Genomic DNA, 22,443 nt, shown 5'->3' on the forward strand with positions numbered 1-22,443 from the left:
CAGGGAAAAAAATCACTGGCCAGGAGTCAGAAGATCTTAATTTAAATGCCAGCTCGGATTTTATACTTTCTATATGACCTTCAGCAAATCAGATGATCTCAATTTCCTTAACAGTAAAATGCAATGATGCAATGAAAAGCCGCATCAAAACAAAAAACTAAACCTGCTTATCTTAAGCTTTTTAGAGATAACCAAGTGTAGTAAAATGTTTTGACAAATGGAGAGTAGCCCTTTTGAGCACTATTTATATTCCAGACTGAGCTATTCATGGCAACTCCTACAATGGAAAATATATATATTAAGGAGTGGAAGTGACTTTATGATGATAATGAATTCACATTTATATTGTGCTTTTAGGTTTACAAAAGCAAGTGTAACTGACATAGTGGATAGTTTACAGGACCTGGAGCCAGGAAATCTAGCCTCAGACCCTTTCTAGTTCCTTGACCATGGGCACGTTACCTACCTCCATTTAATTTAGTTTCATCAACTAAAAGGGCCACAGTGGTGGTAACAGCACCTAACTATGAGTTTTGTTTTAGGGATCAAATGAGACATTTCTAAAGCACTTCACACCTTTCCTGGCTTATGGCAGGTAGTATATAAATGCTTATTCCCTTATCCTTCCATCACAATCCTGTCAAGTACATACAGCAAGTCTCAGTTCCCTTTAGTAGACGAACAAACTAAGCCCCACAAGGGTCAAGTGAGTTGCTGAAGATTAACATAGCAAATTCATGGAGGAGTAGGGACTAAGAAGCAGGTCTTCCCATCCCTGATTTAGCGCTCTTGCTACTCCACTGGGCTCCTTCTGTGGGATGCTATTTCTCATTCGGCAGCTCCCATGCTCATGTACCCTCTCTGTACCTGATTGAGGTCCAAGTTGCAAGGGGGTTGATTTGTGATTTGGAAAAGGCAGGAGACAGGCCCGGCAGTTAAGAGAACTTAACTTGTTCCAAACTGATGGCTGCCAGTTCTATGTGCCTGCAGTTTATTTTTAGTTGGGTTATATGACAGACAGAGTGAAAAGGTTCTGACAGGAAGAAATGCTGTTTCTTCCCCCTCGTTTGAAGCCGGGTGTTCACAATGTGTATAATTTTAAATGTAACAACCTGGGTTTCAAAATATGCTAAGTATCAGTCAAAATATCCTCCCCAACATAAGCTCCTGTACTTCAAAGATCTCTCCTGCCACTGCTAAAGCAAAATAAGTAAATAGTATATTACTTGGCTGATTGATACACTAATTGCCTACAAAAATGGCACAGGCTGTGTCACCACCAAAACTTTCAGCCAAAGACAAGCAGGCTGGCAAACTTGTATTCCTAGCCAAGAGCCTATAGGTTTTAATCTACCTGAGCACATATATTTAAAAAAAGGAGTCTATATAAATGTGAATATAAAATGGAGAATACATATGTATGCCAATGTGGAAATTTATTTTGATTGACTATATATATATGTGATGAATCTTGATGATAAATGTGTGTGTGTGTGTGTGTGTGTGTAATGTATATTTCCCAAGAAATTCTTGTTTCCTTAGAAAACTTGAGAATTCTTGAGGCTTTGTGATGACCCATGTTGCCCACTCTTCTGACAGAGAAGTGATGGACTCAGAGTGCATATTGCAACAATTAAAAAAAAAAAGAAAAATATATGGACAATAAGAAATTCTGTTTTATTTGACTATGCATTCCTATTTCAGAGGTTTGTTCCTTTCTTGATGGGGAATGAAGGAGTGGCAGGAAAGTAAAGGAGAGAGAAAGATTATCCTTGCTTAAAAATAGATGAAATTTAACCTATTTTAAAAAGATAACATGTACACAATATGTACACATGTACACAAACACACCAAAAGATATGTGTACATATATATACACACACATAATATAAATAATAAATAAATGTCATCACTGTGGGCATATCGCCACCAATGAAGAACAAAGTACCTCATACCTTTGGAGATAGTTTCAAGTTTCTATGACTAAAAAAAAATAATCACTTCATTATCTACTCTCTAGTAATGAAGTTACATAAACTTGCTTAGGTTGGTTTTTGGATAAGAGATATCCAGTCCAACACCAGGGCCATAGCTAAAATCTTTTGATAATTTCTGTCAGCGCTAACATACCATTAACAGTGCTTTCAAGAACCTGCTGTCAACCTCTATGACCAGATAAAGCAGTGGAGGATATCTCAGTAGCAGGGCAGAAGCAGAATAGGGTCTGGAATGGAGTCAGGAGAGCCGAGTTCAAGATCTAGCTGCCACTCATGTGTGACTTTTTGCTGTTCAGTTCTTTTTAGTTGAAGCGACTCTTTCTGACCCTGTTTAGAGTTTTCTTGGCAAACACTCTGGAATGATTTACCATTTCCTTCTCCATCTCATTTTACAGATGAGGAAACTGAGATGAAAAGGGTTAAGTGTCCAAGACTGGATTTGAATTCATAAGGATGAGTTTTTCTTGACTCTAGGCTTGAACTCTATTTATTGAACCATTTAGCTACCCCCTCCTGTAACTTCAGGGAAATAGCTTAATCTATTTTACCTTTAGTTTTCCTCATCTGTAAAATGAAATTGGACAAGATAATCTCAACTGTCCCTTTCAGCTCAAAATCTGTGATCCTATAATGCATTCCTATCTTATCAGTATCTAACATATATTAATTTATCAATAATAACAAAGATGAATGCTATATGGGAAGGTTCTGAGGCACTAGATGCTAACTGACAGAAGATACACAAAACTGCTATCAAAGGATATTTGCTCAACATTCCCAAGTCCACAATACAGAAAATGAGATGCTATAGAAATCAGGTCTTGGAGATGGTCCTGCTCTACTTAAGTTGACAACTGAAACATTTTCCAGGCATTTTACAATTTTATTTCCAGCCAAGGCATAGTCCACCACCAGCAAATCCTAATTTCTCCACAGACCTGGTAGAAAAATGTGCCAGGTCACTACTCTGAGGATCCTTATGCTCCACAGAGTGAGCAGGTGTTCAGTTTTTCAGCCTATGGCTTTGGTTTCTCTGCCTTTGGTGAAGAGAAGCGCTGAAGGGGATTTTGATTTTGATTTTTTTTCCCAAACCATTCAAGAAGTCTTAATGGGGCCCTCATTTAGTGATCAAGTTAGTTTTCTGCTTTTTCTCTGATCGAGGCCCAGCCTGAATCATAAAGCAATTGGCAGATAGGAAAATGGGAAATTCTAAATCTAAACACACCCTGGCAACTAAAGATCTTGATCTTCCCCAGTGCCAACCTGTAGTCTTCCTGGTTTTTGCCAAAGTTCCCCTCTCACTACAGTGCTGGACCTCTAGTTACCAAAAGAATAATCCTATAGTTACCAGCAAACAAAATTCACTCATCTATAATGAAAGATGAGTAAATCTACCCAAAGTTATTGGTTGAATTGGAGTTTACTAAGAGGGACAGATGTTATTTGAACCTCTGATAAAATAAAATCTCAGCTCAATTTGTACATAAAATATTTGCCTCTAATAATAATTATGGAGCAGCTGGGTGTCAAAGCAAATAAGAGTATCAAGCGTGGCTCTCTTAGATTCTTCTTAATGAGTTCAAACCTAGCCTCAGATACTTACTGGCTGTGTGAACCCCACAAGTCACTTAAACCTGTTTGCCTCAGTTTCCTCATCTGTAAAATGTGCTGGAGAAACCACTCCAGAACCTTTCCAAGAAAGCCCTAAATGGGGTCATAAAAAGTCGATCCAACTGAAAAGGAATGAATAACAAAAAGCCACCTGTATGATAAGTTGGCAGCCAGACCTTGAATTCGGCTCTCCTGATTGTTGTCTTGCTTCTTCCCTCCGAGATATTCTTCAGTGCTTTATCTGGGAACAGGGGTTGAGAACAAATTCTTAAAAGCACTGTTGATGGTATGTTAGCTCTGGCAGAAATTACCAAAAGATTTATTAAAAGATTTCAGATATGGGCATGGTATTGGACTGTACATCTCTCATTTAAGGATCAGCCTAAGTAAGTTTATGGAGTTTCATCACTAGATAGTATATAATGAAGTGATTAATTTTTTCACAGTTGAAAATGACTGAGCAAAATTAATAACTAAACTATACAAAGTGCTTTAAAATTTACAAAGTATTTTACATAAATACTTTTGTTGCCCTATTAGACTATCAGCTGTCTGAGGGTAATACCATATCTTATGTAAACTTTGTATTCTCACCCATCCCCATGGCTAGTACAACTCTGCAGACATTAGGCGCTTAATATTTTGAACTTCAAACTAAATCTGATGCTGAAAACACAAGAGAACTACTTTAATTGATTCTTATTGAACTGACATGTATTTTGGTGTGTTGTTCCTTTTAAAAAATTTCTTGTCTCCTCTTTGCAACACACACACACACACCCACACCCACACCCACACCCACACACACACACACACACACCCCTTTGGATGCCTCAAAGTCTACTGAAGTCTGGTAAAATGCATTCTCTCAAGTCTGAAAGATCTACCTTGTAAACAAACTATCTAGGGCCACAGATAGGCCCAAAGGAATTCCAAGTGAAAATATACCCCAAAACAGGATGGAAAAACTCTGGTTTCAAGTGTGATCAGGGGAGAAGTGGCAATGACTTTAGATAAGATGGCAATGATTGAGAAATTTCTCTGCCCTCCCTAGCTCTTAGGGAAGAAGAAAAGGCAGCAACGTTTGAACAGAATTCTGGTGGCTCTCCAATGACAGGAAGAGCAACAAACAACTCCAGGGAGAATTTGACAAGTGGTCCCTCTGGTACAACAAAGTAGTTCAGGTAAAGATTCTGCCAGTGTGGGATGGATGATAATTTAGCCTCCTGAAGTAGATCATATTATCAGATCTTTATAGAGATTGAAGGAAGGAGGTTAGCTATAGAAGCCTCTTAACCTTCGGGTTCTATTTTGGCATGGATATGAGTTCTTGGCACACCAGTAGGCTGCCTCTTTGATCACCCTGGACTAAATAAAACCTGCTTTTTTCTGGGGGGGGGAGGGGGAAATACCAAAAAAAAAAAAAAAAAAAAAAGACTGGTGTTTCAGAAAAGTCCCTGTTTTGTTGGTATGCCCTGCACAAATACTAGACACCCCTACTAAATCTTAAGAGGCCTACTTCTGTAGACCCAAGAACAGACATAAAAAATGGACATTACCCTAGCGTAGCATAGCATAGCATAGCATAAAGAGCTGTGAAGGAATGGAGGAAAATTCTAAGATCTGGTTCAAAAACACAGTATAAAACACCTAGCAAGTATTCAGTAAATACTTATTTAATTGAATGAAGATGATTCTTCTAGAGGAGAACTGGATAACCCTATTCAAGTTTGGGTAAAGAGGTATAATGGCAAGAAAAGGTAACTGAGAAGTAGGAGAACCAGATTCTAGTCTCAGCTCTGTCATTTACAATTTGTATAAATGTTTAAGTCTCAGTCTGAGACACTGGATCTTTTCCTAATTCTTATCATTAAGCAGATTCCTATGCATTTTAATGCCTATGTTAGCACCATATAGGTGTGCAAATGCTTAGAAACTGCCACTAGATTTGGGAAGGGAGCAGAAGTGGATGATGAGGGTGTGGCAATGGTCCAGAGCTCTTTCTATGTTTAGGGACACAAGGGCCTTTTGTTCACCAGCATCAGATAAAATGAGATAATATTTGTAAAGCCCCTCCCAGTAGGAGCTTAACAAATGCTAATTTCCTTTCTTCCTCGCTATCAGCATATGGAGACTAGGTGGCTCAATGGATAGAGTTCTGGAGTCAGGAAGACGGACCTCAAATCTGGCCTCAGACACTTACTAGCTATGTCAGCCTAGACTAGTCAGTTAACCTCAATCCACTGGAGAAGGAAATGGCAAACTACTGCAGTATCTTTGCCAAAAAAAATCCTATGGACAGTATCAACGTGCTGTGGTTCATGGGGTCATGAAGAATTGGACACTGACTGAACAACAATAACAACCTATGTACATAAAATGCACCCAACATGTATTTGCTAAATGAGTATGTTTTAATAGCTAAATGTCAACAAATTCAATTCATACACGATGTTTAACTGATTCTTTGTGGACAACGAGACTATTATTTTGCTGAGGCCCATATTACAAGCTTCTTCATCTCCCACATGTTGAATTGGGTAGAACTGATTAGTTTAGTAGCGAGATCCCTTCTATCATTATAGAATCATAAAGCTGGAAAGGTCCTCAAAGATCACGTATTCCAATTTCCACCATTCTCTGATTCTCAAGAATCCTCTTCTTCAAAAATCCCCTAAGTAAGTGGTCATTCTACTTCTGTTTTAAGATCTTCTTTAATATGGAATTCACCATGTATTCTGCCCATTCCATTGTTAGTCTGGTTTAATTGTTCTATTGAACTGAAATCATCCTCTCTTTACACTGACTAGACACTGATCTCAGTTTTGTATTCTACGAGTGAGTTTAATGTTAACGTGGTCAAAGATATTTTTACTATGCTTTAAATAACTTATAATGCAATTGCCTAATGAGTTCTAACCTAATTAGAAGCAGAAGATTCATACCATAATATTCAAGCTTCATTCTCAGCTTCTAGCTCATAGAATCTAGAATAAAAGTAGCAAAGAGAAATTAATTAATTTCTACCTCTACCCTCTACCTTTAGGCAAGTCAGTAGCTATATAATCCAATGGTGAAAACTGTCATACAGTTGTGACGGAAAACTTCAGAAATATTCCACAACCTCTCTTCATAGTCCATTCTAGTATTTGTTGACCCTGACAATCAAATTCAAGTCTTTCCCTGTAGCCAACTGAAATGCTTTATAAAATCTAACTCTTTTTCAGTCCTTTCTGGATATGGAAAATAAGTGATCAGCATGTCTTATTATATAAACATTTCACATTTTATAAACCTATTTTTTCCCTTAATGCTTATTTTGAAGTAGCTTCTAAAAAGAATCCAGGAAACCTATATCCAGTATACAAAAAGGCCTGAAAAGCTGCAAAGGTTGGCACTCCCAAATGACATCCTTTCTGTGGAGCAGTAAATTCAAATAATATTTATGATGTGCCTACTCTGTACAAAGCTTTGTTCTAAGAATCAGGAGACAAAGATAAATAAGATATGGTTCCTTCTGCCGGGGAACTTACAATCTAGCACCTATAAATGGTTAAGACACCATCTCATATCTTGGACTGTCAGGTCCAATGCATTGGGTTGAAACATGGCAGCATCAGTTCCAGGATGAGAACAAAATGCAAAGGAACTCGAATGCTTCAGAATAAGATATGACAAGAGGCTGACATAAACTAACTGGAAGTGCACAGGTCATAACAAATAACAATCAAAGCTTTCATTTCTAGAGTACTTTATAGCTTACAAAGTGCTTTCTTTCCAGCAACTCTGGGAGGTGGGTAGTAACAGAGAGAAAGCTTTCTGTCACTATACCAAGTGAAGAAATTGCAGAGTAGCTAAGGATATACATATCCCACAGCAGAAAAGGAATTAAGGATGGCTTGTTGATTGGGAAAGAAAAAGATCACTAGATGCGTGGTTTGGGGTACGTGCACACACACACGTGTGTGTGTGTGTGTGTGTGTGTGTGTGTGAATATACATTGCCTCGTGTTCCGTTCCCATAATTCAAGAACTAAACAAATAGATGATTTGATGAAAAGCTGAATAATCTCCTGTTGCATCTATTCTCAACTGGTATCTGTCACTGATTCAAATTGTACTTTTCCTTCTTCCAATTCCAGGGTTTCAATGCAGCAGAAGGCCAAAGTTTTGGAGGCTGCAACAGTGTATTTGACAGTCTGGCATCACCCCCAAGAGAGGCTGGTTGGGTTCCTGTTCTTTGTTGTCAGCTCTGGCTGCTTGTCTGAAAGCACACCATGTGGTTCCTGCAGTCTGCAGGTGACCCAGGTGTGGAGGAAGCTAAGGGTCACTGTGAAATCCCTCTAATCGCCTCATTAGCAGGGTGGGGATGAAGGTGTGTTTGTTCCATGAGAAGGCAGAAAGCTGGTAATTGCTTGGTGTCAGCTGGAAAAAAACAAGTGATAGGAGCAAGAGGCCAAATGTAAAAGGCTACATAGAGCACACCTATAATTAAACCACTGCTCTAAAGAACAGGGACCTAGCAGCACCTGACTATAGAGAGCGCAAGAAAAAGGAAACTGGATTTGCATCAAGCCTTGCAAAGGGAGAAATACTCAGGTCCTACCACTAGAGTTTTAAAATGCCCTGAGAGATGAAACTTTGGATTGAACCAGCTACAGATAAAGTAATGCTAGGAAAAAAAACCCCAAACCCCCCAAAACAAAAACAAAGGGTACCTTCTCATATGTAGTTCTAGTTTAGACAACAGAGATCCTATCCTCAATATAGATGTTTCAGAAGACATAATTTGTAGGGGATTTCAAAACATAGAATGTCACATTTTGATTCTTACATAAGAGCTCAAAGTGCAAATAATGATGATAATGACAAAAGTTAAAGGAAAGTGGTAAGCTCTATATAACAACACTCACAATCCTATACTCATGCCACAGTTATGTCTGATCTTATAGCTTCCAGTGGACTCTCCTTGCTTCTTTTAGGCCTTGTCACTAAGGTCAAATGTTCTGACCTTCCATCTGGGGGCTTGCTCCTGTCCTAGTAAGGGGGATGAGGATGTGCCAGAGCATTCCCATGCCTAATTACTAGGGTCTGGTTTACTGCCTCCATTTAGGAGGTCAGAGAAACAGAACCAGCTGCTTTGACAAGCTGGTATGTCGGCAGGGGGTATGGATGCCCTTCTGAGTGATCTTCCTCTCCTGTGCTGAGCAATGGAATCTCAAGCCTGTTTATGTTCCCTATTGCCCATTTTGCTCCTCATTAAACACTCCTGGGAAATGCATCACTGAAATTCACACAAGAGACTTGAAATAATGACTACAGCTACCTACTGGGATGGGTACCAGACCTTCTCACAACAAAAAGAAAACAAAAGTTATTGGGAGGGAAGGAGTCCATGGTACCTTTCCCTCTAGTCTTCCTTCTCCAGCTCATTCTCCATACTGCTACTAGAATAATATTTATCCATCAATCTGGTCATTGCATTCTATTAAAAGAATCACCAGTGGCTGCCTATTGCCTATCAAATAAAATCCAAACTCTTTTTTTGGCATAGTATTCAAGGTCGTCCACAATCCGGCATCTCCTTACTTTTCCAACTTTTACTTACGTCTATTCCATGTATTTTATGAACCAAATTGAAATACTCTTTGTCCCCCAAACATGTCCTGTGCTTTCCTGCCTTCTTGCCTTTGGCTTATACCCCTGCCTCTGAGTGAAATGTTCACCTTTTTCCAGCCCTTGTTAGCCTGCATCCATTCCTAAATTATCTCCTGTATAAATAAAGTCCTTCCCCCCCAAAAAACCTTGCCTGGTACTTTGTTATACACTATTTTAATACCTTTATATAATATTTATGTATAATTATCAGTATGTGTTTCATCCTTTTACATAGTATCTATTAGCACTTTCCATCCTTTGTACCCATTCTTTCCTTTTTCGTTCAGTCTCTTCTTATAGTTTCCACACTTCTTCCCAATCCTTTCCTCCTTCCTTCTTTTTTTGCCTCTGTCTTAGGTCTGTAAGTGGCAACCAAGCATTGACATTGCTTAGCTTGTCTACAACTATCAAGATTATGAATGGTTGAATATCTCTGTTCTCAAAGTTAACTTCATCTACTTTTTCACCCCACCTCATCCACATATAAAGATGGTCAAAGCCTTGGTCTTGCCATCACACACAAATGCACCTTCATCACATTCAAGAATTCCTAAGTCCTGGGATAGAAAATGCCATCCATATCCAGAGAGAGAACTATGGAGACTGAATATAGATCAAAGTATAGTATTTTCACCTTTTTATTTGTTTGTTTGTTTCTTTCTTGTGATTTTTTTCCTTTTAGTCTGATTTTTCTTGCCCAACATGACAAATATGGAAATATGTTTTAAAGGATTACACATATTTAATCTATATCAGTTTGCTTGCTGCCTTGGGAAAGGGGAACAGAAGGGAGGGAAGGAGAAAAATCTGGAACACAAAGTCTTACAAAAGTGAATGCTGAAAACTATCTTTACATGTATTTGGAAAATAAAACATCATTGAGGGGAAAAAAAAGAATTCCTAAGTCCTAAAAGAATTCCTGTCTGATCATAATCCATTGGCTTTCCACCTCTCTTCCCATCTTCCCACAGTACATCCTACTTTTCTTTCATTGCATCACTCTCTGTTCCTCAACTTCTAGTTTTCTCCTAGGTCATCTCCCTTGCTTTTTCATCTCTTTTGTTCATCTTGACTCCTTGGTGAACTAGTTCAACTTTACCCTGGCCTTCTTACCACTGTCATTGTTTCTTGAGTTCAAAGTTATTTTACTATATCATCAATTGCATCCAGCCAAACTTCAACTCTGGATGACTTTCACCATCCTCTGCCTTTGCCCTCTTCACATGCTGCTGAACAAGGGTGGAGAAGACCATTCAACCATTCTAATTGAGTTGACCACAAATTTATCTTACACAGCCTCCTCTAGGACTCCTCTGCTCCTAGATATTCCTTCTACATTTCCTATATCAATCCATTATCCCACACTTTATACTGGCTGGTCCAAACTTTTTCATCCTTCTTCAAACTTCCATGATACCCATAATGATTCCTCCTCTCACTTGCCTTATAATTTACCGAAGAAAACTGAGACCATTTACTGCAAACTTCCTCTTTTCTCCTCTTCCTCATTTCATATCATTCAAATGCCTCCTGCCACTATCTTCTGAAACACCCCTACTTCATATGAAGAGGTAGCATTACTTCTTACCAAGGCTAACCCCTCTACCTGCACAAGTGATCTTATTCTCATTCCATCTCCAACAGATTTCTCCATCTGTTATTTTTACTCTATCACTTATTTTCCATCTCTCCCTGCCAACTGGTGCACCCCTACTGCCTACAAACATGCTTATGTCTTTCCCATCCTGAAAAACTGACTTGATTGTTTCATCCTCACTATCACTCTACTAGTTGTTGCTAAACTCCTCAAAAAGGCTATTTACAATAGAAGACTCCACTTTCTCTTTTCTCATTCTCTTAATCACTTATAATCCAACTTCCAATTTCATCATTCCACCAAAACTGCTCTCCAAAAATTAATGATTTCTCTCTTCTTTATTGTTTTACTTTTTTTCTGGCTATACATATATATTCTTCTTCTTCTTTTTTTAACACACATTTCTTTATGAATCATGTTAGGAGAGAAAAATCAGAACAAAAGGGAAAAACCCTAAGAGAAAGAAAAATAGAAGAAAAAGCAAAAGCAAAAGTGAACATAGCATGTACTGATTTATTTTCAGTCTCTATAGTTCTCTTTCTGGATGCAGATGGTGTTTTCTATCCAGAGTTTATTGGGATTGCCTTGGATCACTGAACCACTGAAAAGAACCAAGTCTTTCATAGTTGATCATAGCACAAGTTTGCTGTTATTGTATATAATGTATTCCTGGTTGTGCTTGTTTTGCTCAGCATCAGTTCATGTAAAGCTTTCCAGGACTTTCTAAAATAAGTTTATTCATTATTTTTATAGAACAATATGTATTCCTTTTTCTTCACATATAACAATTTATTCAGCCATTCCCCAAATGATGGGTGTCTACTCATTTTTAAATTTTGTCACCCCCAAAAAAGCTGCCACAAACATTTTTGCACATGAAGCTCTTTTCCCCTCTTTTAAGATTTCCTTGGGATACAGACCCAGTAGTGGCATTGCTGGATCAAAGAATATCCACAGTTTGATAGTCCTTTTTTCCAAATTGCTCTCCAGAATGGTTGGGTCATTTCATAACTCCAAAGTAGTGTTATAGTATTACCACATTTCCTCCAACATATATCATTGTCTTTTCCTGTCATCAATAATGATTTCTTAATTACCAAATCCAATGGTGTTTTTTCAATCGTCAGTCTCTTCAACCTCTCTGCAACATTTGACACTGCTGATTATTCTCTCCTTGATACTCTCTTCTCTCTAGTTTTTTGGGACATCACTCTCTCTTACGTTTCCAAATGATATTTGTTGATCCACAAATAGGAGATCTCTATCTCTGATTGTAAATGCCACATAAATGCCACTTTTCTCGTGTCTCCCCTGCTTGGAATGGTCTTTTCCCTCAATTTCACCTACTGAATTTCCTAGCTTCCTTTAAGTCTCAGCTTATCCCATCTATGTTCCATAGGAAGCTTTCCCCAACCTCTTTTATTTCTAGTGCCTTCCCTTTGCTATATCCTATTTATCTTGCTATATAGCTTGATTGCATGTATTTGTTTGCTTTTCTCTCTCTCTCCCCATTAGATTTTGACCTTCCTAAAGGCAGAAAATGTCTTTTTGCCTCTTTGAATCCTCACACTTAGCACTGTTCTTGGCACATAGTAGGTGCTTAATAATTTTTTTTTTGATTTGGCACTGTGGCATAAGAGAAGTAACACTGGAATGGGCAGAGTTCTAGTCCTAGCTCAGCTGCTAATTAGCTCCATTATCTTAAGGACTTTCGGTGAACTCCTCTGGGTCTAAGTTTCTCAACTAAAGAAGAGGTTGATTTAAAAGACTCTTTCAACTCAGACATTCTGTGCATCTTTAAAAAACTGAGAACTATGGCCTTCCCTTATTAGAATGAAATTATATGTGGCCTAATTACGTGCAACATTTCATGAAACCAGGCAATCTTGTAAATAATGATAATTAGAAAGTATGTGGCAACTTTCCCCCTCAGAGCTCAAAGCACATTTACATGGTTTAGGTTTATCCTCACAATAACTGTGTGAAGTATGTAAGGAGCAGTGTTATCATCTCTAAATGGGAATTTGGGTTGGTGTATGCCCAGTGGAAAAAATTGAGTTTCCAGAATTTTGCATTCTGAAAACTTAAAAAAAATTAAGTTATTCTATCTAGGGGCTTGGGGATGAACTAAATGATTTCTTTCTAGTCCAAAGAATCTATAACTTCCAAGTAATTAGAGACTACAGGGCTTAGAATAAAGAATATGACAGTTGATGTGGATTTCTAATGTGATTGTGACTAGATTCATGATCATTAAAGTAGAAGATGAGGAAGATTCAAGTCCCTTTTCTCTGATTCATCTAGAGAAGCAACTTGCTTTTTCTTAGCCTAAGTTTTCTCAGATTAAAACCACATATTCATAATTGTTTGTCTTTAAGTCCTTTGAGTAGAAAAGAACAGATAATGAACTATAACTTAACTTGCTAAACAGCAGGTGGTATGGCTGTCTCTATCTCTGTCTCTCTTTCTATATGTCTTTGGAGTTCTGGATTATTGTTTTGACTCTTCATTATTCCATTGGCTTACACGGTTTCCCTAAATTACTATTAGGTCATTGGGAATAGCCTCCATCCTAATTCTGCCACCATTCCACCCACATATATGGGGATCTCAGAGATTGGGGCTTTGTTCATTTTCCGATATCACATTTGGCCCAATTTGTCTTTTTATGGAATGATGAGTAGATCAACTAAACCGAGAAAAATTTCTCAATGGGCAAGATTCCAAGTTTTCCTTCAGCTAATTAAGTGATATTAAGGAGGTTGTAAATGCCACATAAAAATTGGCAGGCAAGCTGCTCCCAATGATTAGATTATTGCTTTACAGGGAGCTACAGCTGCAGCTTCTCAATGCTAGTTTTTTTGAGAGCTGGTTTGATGTTTTCAAGGTTGTTACTAATAAGTAAAGTTCAAAGGTGTTAAAAGGTTGCCAGTTCAATCCTTCAGCTCAATCCTTTTTTGTTGACTCTTGTAAACAATGCAAAAACTGCAATTCTTTAGTAGTCAATTAAAAAAAACCATAAGGAACAAAAATTTCCTCAAAATGGCAGAGTTTATATAGGGTTGGAAGGAGTGGACAATGGGATATAATTCTTCCAAGGAAGGTTCAAGTAAGCTCCCATGAAATACTTGTCAAATGGATCAAAGAATTACATTCACATCCAAGTCTTTTTTGGGGGGTGGGGGTGAGAAGGTAAAATTTTAGATTTTGAAGTTTTCTAATGTATCAAAATCTCATTAATTTGGAATTCATTAATTTATAATTATTATAGTCTATGGAAGGATCTGACTAAATTTTTTGAAGGTAAGCTTTCTATGAAAAAATTAGTCTATGAACAAATTATAGAACCTGAAGTGCATGAAAGATTTCCAGATTAACAGTTACATTACAAACCAAACTAATTTTAAAATATTTGAGAAACACAAATACTCTAGAGACTGCTTTGATGCTCTTTTCAAGCATACTCTTCTCAAGGCTGTTTGAACATAGTGAAAATAATCAAGACAATAACCTCTTTGCATCCTCCAACTCTTGACTTTATCCTCAGTGTCAGCATATTATAATTGGGAGCAAAATACCCAGGAAGATTTCTTTTTAAAGCTTTTTGGGTGCTGACTTTATGTCTGTGATTTGACTTGACTTTTATATGTAATAGCTTTAAAATAATAAAATTTCACATCCATAAGAAAGCCACATCATTCAGACACTAAGTACAAACAAGTGAAGTTTGGAAGAATTACAGAAATGAACAATAAGTCTATGTTAGTATGTGACCCTAACCAGGAAAGATACAATCTCCTTGGGCCTCAGTTGTTTCATCTATAAAATGAGGGAGCTGGACTAGTTAACCTTGAAGGTCTTTTCCAACTCTAAATTCACGATTCTGATTGATTTATTGGCCAAATGCACCACACATATTTTAGCACCCAACTCATTCAAGGACAATGAAAATAAGAGTCAAGGGTGAAATCACATCTAGGGTGGTCACAGGATAAATAGTTTTAAGAAGCTAAGCATCTCAAAGAATAATTTTTGGCTGCTATATGGCTCCTACCTCCCTGGGGAAAAATTAACATACTTAAGCCAAGGAAGCAACCTACATGATATAAAGAGTTCTAAGAAGCAGCAAGTTTGTTCTGTTAGGCTGTGATGGCAACACCAAAATTAAAAAAAAACACTGGTTAAAGTGCTCTTCTTAGACACTGTTTATTGACAGAGATAACATCCCTTGTAGTGCAATGTTAATTTTCTTAGGCACATCCAACTCAAATGTTTCTTACTGACTGTATACTTGGTTTTTTTTCTGAAGCAATTGGGGTTAAGGGACTCACCCAGGGTCACACAGCAGAAGTTTAAGTGTCTGAGACCAGATTTAAACTTCGGTCCTTCTGACTTCAGGGCTGTGCTCTATCCACTGCGCCCCCTAGCTGCCCCTGACTGTATACTTGGGAAATAAGTATTTTTCTATTTTCTGTCCCACAAAAACCAAGGCCCCAGTTTCTGGTGCTGGTGTCTCAAGTAAAAATGCAGGATGTCAGAGGTATGTGTTGATTTTGTATCTTAGGAACTGCTGAATCTACACAGAATAAAATAACAGGTACATTTCACCAAGAGAGATGGTAGTTAGTGGTGACTGTCACTGAAGGGCCATACAGACACTATATTCCAGATATTATCGACTACCTGATAAAGTAGGGGGTTGGAGTTTTGGCAGGTTTGTGTGTCAGGTGTCAAGAGTTTCTGTGACTATGACTGTGGTACTACGTGCAATGGGGGTGGGGAGCAGAGAGAGAAGAGGGAGGCATTTCATGTTTCCTTGCAGAATCTGGGATCCAAAAAGCAGACAGACACCTGGCTGGTAAGATATCCTTTGGGGGACATGGTTGCTCTCATTTTGGAAAATGAAATGAGAGAAGCGTAGAAGAAAGGTGCCAAAAAACAAAGATTCCCTTTGTCATTTGGTGAAACACTTAACGGCCTCCTAACCTGTCCCTGATTCATATCTCCTTTTCCCCAGCATAGCTCCACCCCTCTTCCCTATAGGTTTGGGCTCCCTTGTCTGCTGTGTGGCAGGTGAAGTAGGAGAGGATTTGGTTTGCAGCCTGGCGAACAGATATCAGATGTTTGTACATAATATATAATTACTCCAGGACAACTGGTGCTGGCAGTAAACAGCCATAAGGAGGAAAGCTGAATAGTTTGGAGTATTTAGTGCTATTATTTTATTCTTCCATTTAAAATAAGGACCCTATTCTCTTTCTCGACAGATGGATTTCAGAAGGGAGGGTTCAGCTCTGCACAATAATTGTTGCCACAGTGTAACTCTTCTTACTTTGTGGGGTTTAGCAGACTTTTTTTTTTCCTGCCCAGTCCTCAGAAAGCAGCAAACTGGCATTTGTTTGAGCTCTGACTGAGGTGTGGAAAATCTGTCAAGTTTTCTCTGCCTCTCACCCTGACCACAATTATACGGTCCACGCGCAGATTAGCTGCAAAGTCACTCTTACCCCAGGAGTGACAACATTTCCCCCAAATAAAAAGTTACCTACTGTATCCTAGAGTGGCCGTCTGTGGTACAAAGTCAGGGAGGGGGTCGTAGGGGGGGGGAAATGCCTTCAAAAGATGCACATAACAACGGAAAAAGTAGCCGAAACAGAGTGGCGACAAGGCAGTAACAGAGAGCTGCATTGTCACGAGCTGAGTAATCCTATGACACACTGCTGTCACTCACCACGAGGCTCCCTGCTGAGCCCGCTAGACATCAAAGACCGCCCCATACCATCTTACATGCTCTTTATCAGCTAATCAGCCTATTCTTTCCTAAATAAAGCCCTCTTAAATCCCCTGCTCACAGGGGTATACCAGTCCTGTTGCCCATCTGCTTGCGAGGGTCAACTGAAGCAGGAGGCAGCGGATTGTTCTCTCCCTGGTGGCTTCTCAAGGTAAGGACAATGCAGTCTCCAATTCCCCCTCCGACCTCCCCTTCTCCTCCAACCCTCCTATTCTCCAGAATCTGGGGAGGAGTTGAAGACATCAAAACCTGAAACACAGCTATTTGGGCGATGCTCACTAACAAAATTTCCAGTAATAATGCATGCCAGCTGCCAGAATTTATATTTACTAAAAATACTTAAGTTGGAGGTAGGTGTGGGGAGGAGTGAAGAAGGTGAGAATTGGAAACAAAACTGTAGTTTATTAACAGTTATAATTTCTGTGTGTGTGTGTGTGTGTACATTTCCCCCCTTTCTTCTGCTAGGATATGTCCAAGTGTCCCCATTTTAAAGATGGAAAAATGGAGCTCAGAGTTGTAAATGTCTATCCAAAAGCCACCCAGCTTGGGGGTATGTTTCTCCTTTGAACTCAGATGCTTAATCACATATACAAAATCAATGAAGCTGGAGACATTTCTGTAGATCTAAAATGAACCAAACTCAAAAATCCCCAGCTCTAACTCCAATATGTGGCAGTTTAGTATCCCTGGCACACAAATGAACATCTGGGTTGGGGAAACCTGAGGGGGTTCACCTTTTCTCCCTTAGGAGAGGTCTTAGTTCTCTTGCAAGGCAATCATATATTAATGCAAATTGTCAGACCTGACCAGGACAATTGGTGAGTGGCAGCAGGTGCCCTCTCCCTCCGTATCTCTGGCCTTCATGGCTACTTTGAGAGAAGCAGAGCTGCCACAGCATGGTCCCTATTCCCACTATGGCACTGGAATGCAGAAGCCGACTGACAGAGAAAACGTCTATGAAGTATCTGTGCTGAAGATTTACAGGATCTTCTTCACAGGATCATAATCCTTTTATTTTACAGGTGAGGAAACTAAGGGCTGTCAGAAAGATTAAGTAATTTCCTAAGGTCATGAGGTAATCATTAATATAAAAAGGATCTGAATTAAGTTTTGAATACGTTACTATAATAACATAAATGAATATGTAATATATTAATATTCCTGAGGAAATGTTAATATTACTTAAAATAAAATGTTCAAGAATTTTTCATTTTTAACTTAACAAAAAGTAGAAATTTTATAAAACACCCAGGCATCCAAAATTCAGATCCTGTTCAAGTTAAGTTTAATGAACCCTAGTGTGTCTGATTTTTCAAATCCTTTTGCCATTTTGTATCACAGAAAAACTAGGCATTGTCAAGGTTGATGAGGCAACAAAAACAGGCTAAAGAAAACTAGGTCAAAACTTTTTGTTGAGTGTACAATACACAAATAATGTTTTATAAGACATACACACAAAAAATAAATTTATGCTGCAAAACGTGGGAAATCATGGCCTTTGCTTAGGTATGCCCAGAGAGGCAGCTGGGAAAAGTGTACTGTAGTATTCATTATTACAATGCAAAAAGAGTAGCATGCTAAGCAAAAAGCAATTGTTTTGAACTATTTGAAGATCCCCCTTTGGCTCCAGAGCCAATGAAAAGTCTTTTTTGCCCCTGCATAATTCAAGAGCACTTAAACACTATTTTCCTCCAAGAGTCCTTTTCTGCTGATTGATTGCTTTCCCTGCCCCACTCCCATATCATAAGATTATCCAATAGTGTTTGTTTGTTTGTTTTAAATCTCTATGTATCTACTTATGTATGTTGATTCTCCTAACAGAACATAAACTCCTTGAGGGTGGAAACAGTTTCACTTTTGTTTCTGTATCCCTGGCACCTATCCGTAGATGCTTCTTGTTGTTAGAATGTAATCCTGCCTACACACAGATTAGGGGACAATCTAAGAATAGCTAAACCAGAAAATCTAGCCATACTTCCGCCACTGTAGTTTTCAGGGAGATGTGGTTTTAATTAACTTATCAAAGATTCCCTGGCCTCTGTGTGTTTTGGAGGAAAATTAAGGTTGGTAGTAGGGACATGTCTGTTGAATGCAAATTTCTGGACAACATGACAACCTAAAGATGGCCTCTGGTCAAGCCAGAAGAGACTTTGGAGAACACCTAGTCTACCTCTCAATTCTACAAGGGAGGAAACAAGGCAAAATCTCTAAGTCTTTGAAGGCCTTCTTGGGTCTTAGTTTCTAAGGAGTCTAAGGACTCCTTTACTCTTAAGCTCTCATTTCCTTCGAAGTGGATACAGCCCACTGATTTCTTGAGTCTGTCAGGGTTAATCTATCTCAGAGCCATGGAGACCAGAGCTTTCTATAGCAGTTTGTAGTATAGCGAACAGAGCACTGGGCCGGGAGTGAAGAAGATCAAAGATCAAATCCCACCTTGGACACTTTCCAGCTTGTGTGTAAGTTAAGTGACTGGGCAAGTCACTTAACTGCTGCCTGCCTCAGTTTCCTTATCTGTAAAATAGGGATAATAATAGCACCTACTTTGCAGTGTTATTGTGAAGATAAAAAGAGATATTTGTGTTCAAAAAAAAAAAAAGCTTAGCCGAGTGCCTGGCATATAATAGGTGTTCTATAATTGCTTATTCCCTTTCTATGGATAAATGGAACAAAAGTTCTTACCCAAACACATCTCTAGCACTCCTATACAACTCCTTTCCTTGGCATCCACTCAGTTCCTTAAATAAGTTGGATCTAATTGGAGGTCATTTATATTTTCATGTCAATAACATTAAACAATCTAGCACCCAACATTTGAAAAATACTTTATAAAAGGACTCACGTATTTACAGGGAAGGGAAAGAGGAAGGGGAACAAGCATTTATTTACTAAGGAACCATTACATGTCAAGCACAGTGCTAAAAACTTTATAAATGTTGTCTCTTCTGATAACATAATAGAGATCTATTAGTCATCAAACAAAGCCATGATTGCTATAAACCCTGCTCTCTTAGTGGGGTACTGCTAAGCATATGCCCAAAGAGGGTCAATAACAAAAAAGAAAGATCCTACACACAACAGAATATCTACAGCAACATTTTTCATGATAGCAAAGATCTGAAAACAAAAGAGATAATTGGGGAACAGCTAAACAAATTGTGGTCCATGAATAAATGGAAAATTATGGAAAGATCTACATGACTATGCAAAGTGAAATAAGCAGAGTCAAGAAAACAATATATATAAATGACTACAACTATGTTGTACATGCAAAGAAAATAAAAACAATAGCATGTTGTAAAAACAGAATGACAAAGTTTAGTTTTAAAGAAGATATATAAGAAGACATTTCCCCTCCCTACAATTTTGCAGAAGGAGTTCATTGATACAGAACACTGCATATAACATACACTTTTTCGATTTATTGGTTTTGATTTTTTTTTATTACACTTTAAAAATTTTTTGTTATAAGGGATGGTTCTCTGGAAGAGTATAGGGCAAAATATATGCAGGGATAAGGGAAAATGTCAGTGATATAAAAACAAAAGCTATCAACAAATCTATTTTTGAAAGTAAGGTTTAAAAACCTACTTAGTTTTCAAAAACAAAAAATCAATGTGATGATAGGATAGGATTTTAATCCAGTCTTAATTACCCTAAAAAACCTCCCAAAAATGGTGGGTAGGACTGGGAGGGTTGGAGGCATTAAATGTAAAACACTATGTGGTTACTATGTGTGGCCTATAACACAGGTAGAATGAAGCCAAAATAGTGACAAAACAGAACAAATGCAATAGGGAGACAATGATCATATTAGGCAGGCTCCTGTCCTTCTGAGGGCTGAGAACAAATTTGATTACCAAAATCTTGTTGCAATAGTCTCTTATAGTGTCAGGCCCAACAGGTCTCAATTTCTAAAGAAGACTTAAAGATCTAAGAGTAGTTATTTTTTTCTTCTGTGGTGGATACCTATTATATTCACTGGAAGATACTTTGGCAATCATTTGCCTCCAGAATAAAAGAAGAAAGGCTTCATATTGAGAAGAATGCACATCCTGATTCTTATACTTTGACTAGAAAGGACAATATATTTATATTCATCTCTGGCTTTTTGGGTGGGCATTTCTGTTTTCCTATGTTTATTTGTACATTTGTTAGAGAGAAAGGAAATAGTTCATCTTACCTTTTCAGTTTTGATTTCTTTTTGCTTCCTAAAGAGGCACTCAGATTCTGGGGAGCATCTCTCAGTCCAAAGCTTTTGGCCACATGACCAAGATGGAGGGACCGGACATGAAAAATGTGCTTCAGATCCTTGGGGTAGGTTGCATAGGCACGAATGAAAGATTGCAAAGCTGAGAAAAGAGGGAAAAAAAGTGATTCAGATTCCTAGACCATTATTTATTTGTGCAAAAGTTACAAAACAAAAGTTTATTTTTGCCAATTCTGATACCTGCTTGAAGTAATGATGTGAATAAACACAGTTACTAACACTAATTACTAGTACTTGCAGAATGAGAATTTTCCTTGAATTAAGCATAGAGTTTTTGAGAATTCACTTAAAAATCACTTATGGTAAACAAGAAAATGGGAAAGAATACCCCCCAGATTCACCCTATATAAAATGTGTACAATCAAACTCTTTTTCTCATTGGATTTTTCAACATTTTTGATTACTGTGTTCAGGACAAAAAGAAGGGAGAAAGGAAAGAGACAACATACAACGAAACTAAAAGAGTCTGGGTCAAGCCACATTCCCTGAGAAATACCCTGTGGCTGTTTCATCTAATGTCATGTCAAGAGGGAAGCTGCACCAGGAATATAATTTTAGCTCCTTTAAAGACAGGAAAAATGAGAACTTTGTTCCAGATCACACAGTAAACCAGAAACAAAACTGGACAAAGAACCCAAGAAAGTCAAGCCTTGGTCCTGATCACTAGGCCTTGTCTCTTCAAGAAAACATAGCTTTATACCCAGTTCCCCTCTTTTTACCTAGCAATAACAGTTAAGATTAAATGTCTGCCCTAGTCTCACTACAAGAGGGAAGGAGGGAATTGTTCTGGAAAGTAGCTCTCTGGTAAGAGACCATTCCCATTTCTATACCTATTCACTTTTGCCCCCAAGCTTTACTCTTTCTGCCAACCACTGCCAACCCTGCAATCTCCAATGGAAAGAAGCACTAAACACTAACCTCTCTTGCCCTGGCTTGTTGAGCCACTGGACCAGCAAGTTTGCCCACAGCTTAACTGTAATCTCCCAGCAGCATCAGGAGATTGGCGTTTATGAACAGTAATAAAAAGTGTCATTTTAGCAGATCAGCTCTGGGAAGAATCCTGGGAATCCATCAAAGCTCTATTTACTGAGTAAAGTGAACTCCTTTTCCCAATCGATGAGACATAACCAAGGCAACTCTTCTGCACCTCCCTCTCAATTCTGTGTCACTGCCTTTTTTAATAACTGGGGACTACTATTTCTAAAGAAAACCTTTAACATTTCAAATGACCTATCCACTCAAGGGGTTATGAATATAGGGAACAATACCAGTATTACTTGGGCCTTGGACACACAGCCATATATTAAAACCATAACATAAGTCCTTAGGGCTAGAAAGGACTTTAGAGAGCAACTAATCCAATTCCCTAATTTTGTGGCTCATGTCACATTTACACAACTGGCTAATGGCAGGGCTGGTCTGAGCTCTAGTTGTAGATCCCCTGAAGACCAGACCCAATCTCCTTGCACCATACCATATAGCCTCTCTTCCAGAAGGCCAATGTGACAAAAACCAATATTATTCAT

At 38.3% G+C, this 22,443-nt stretch overlaps 1 protein-coding gene across 3 annotated transcripts in view; it reads right to left on the reverse strand.

Annotated features, from left to right (window-relative positions):
* Positions 1-22,443, reverse strand: part of DDX31 (DEAD-box helicase 31) — a 94,634-nt gene that overhangs the window by 5,070 nt on the left and 67,121 nt on the right. The window contains exons 20-21 of one of the 3 annotated variants that reach the window (XM_031954883.1): positions 20,831-20,999; positions 6,554-6,595 (exon numbers count right to left, since the gene is read on the reverse strand). In XM_031954883.1, coding sequence (XP_031810743.1) covers positions 6,562-6,595; positions 20,831-20,999 — 203 coding nt within the window. In that variant the 3' untranslated portion in view covers positions 6,554-6,561. Of the gene's footprint in view, positions 1-6,553; positions 6,596-20,830; positions 21,000-22,443 lie in introns of those variants that run through there. The other 2 variants (XM_012553940.3, XM_031954884.1) reach the window with 2 other exon arrangements.

The sequence above is a fragment of the Sarcophilus harrisii genome, chromosome 2 (assembly GCF_902635505.1).
Source record: "Sarcophilus harrisii chromosome 2, mSarHar1.11, whole genome shotgun sequence".
Classification (NCBI taxonomy): Eukaryota; Metazoa; Chordata; class Mammalia; order Dasyuromorphia; family Dasyuridae; genus Sarcophilus; species Sarcophilus harrisii.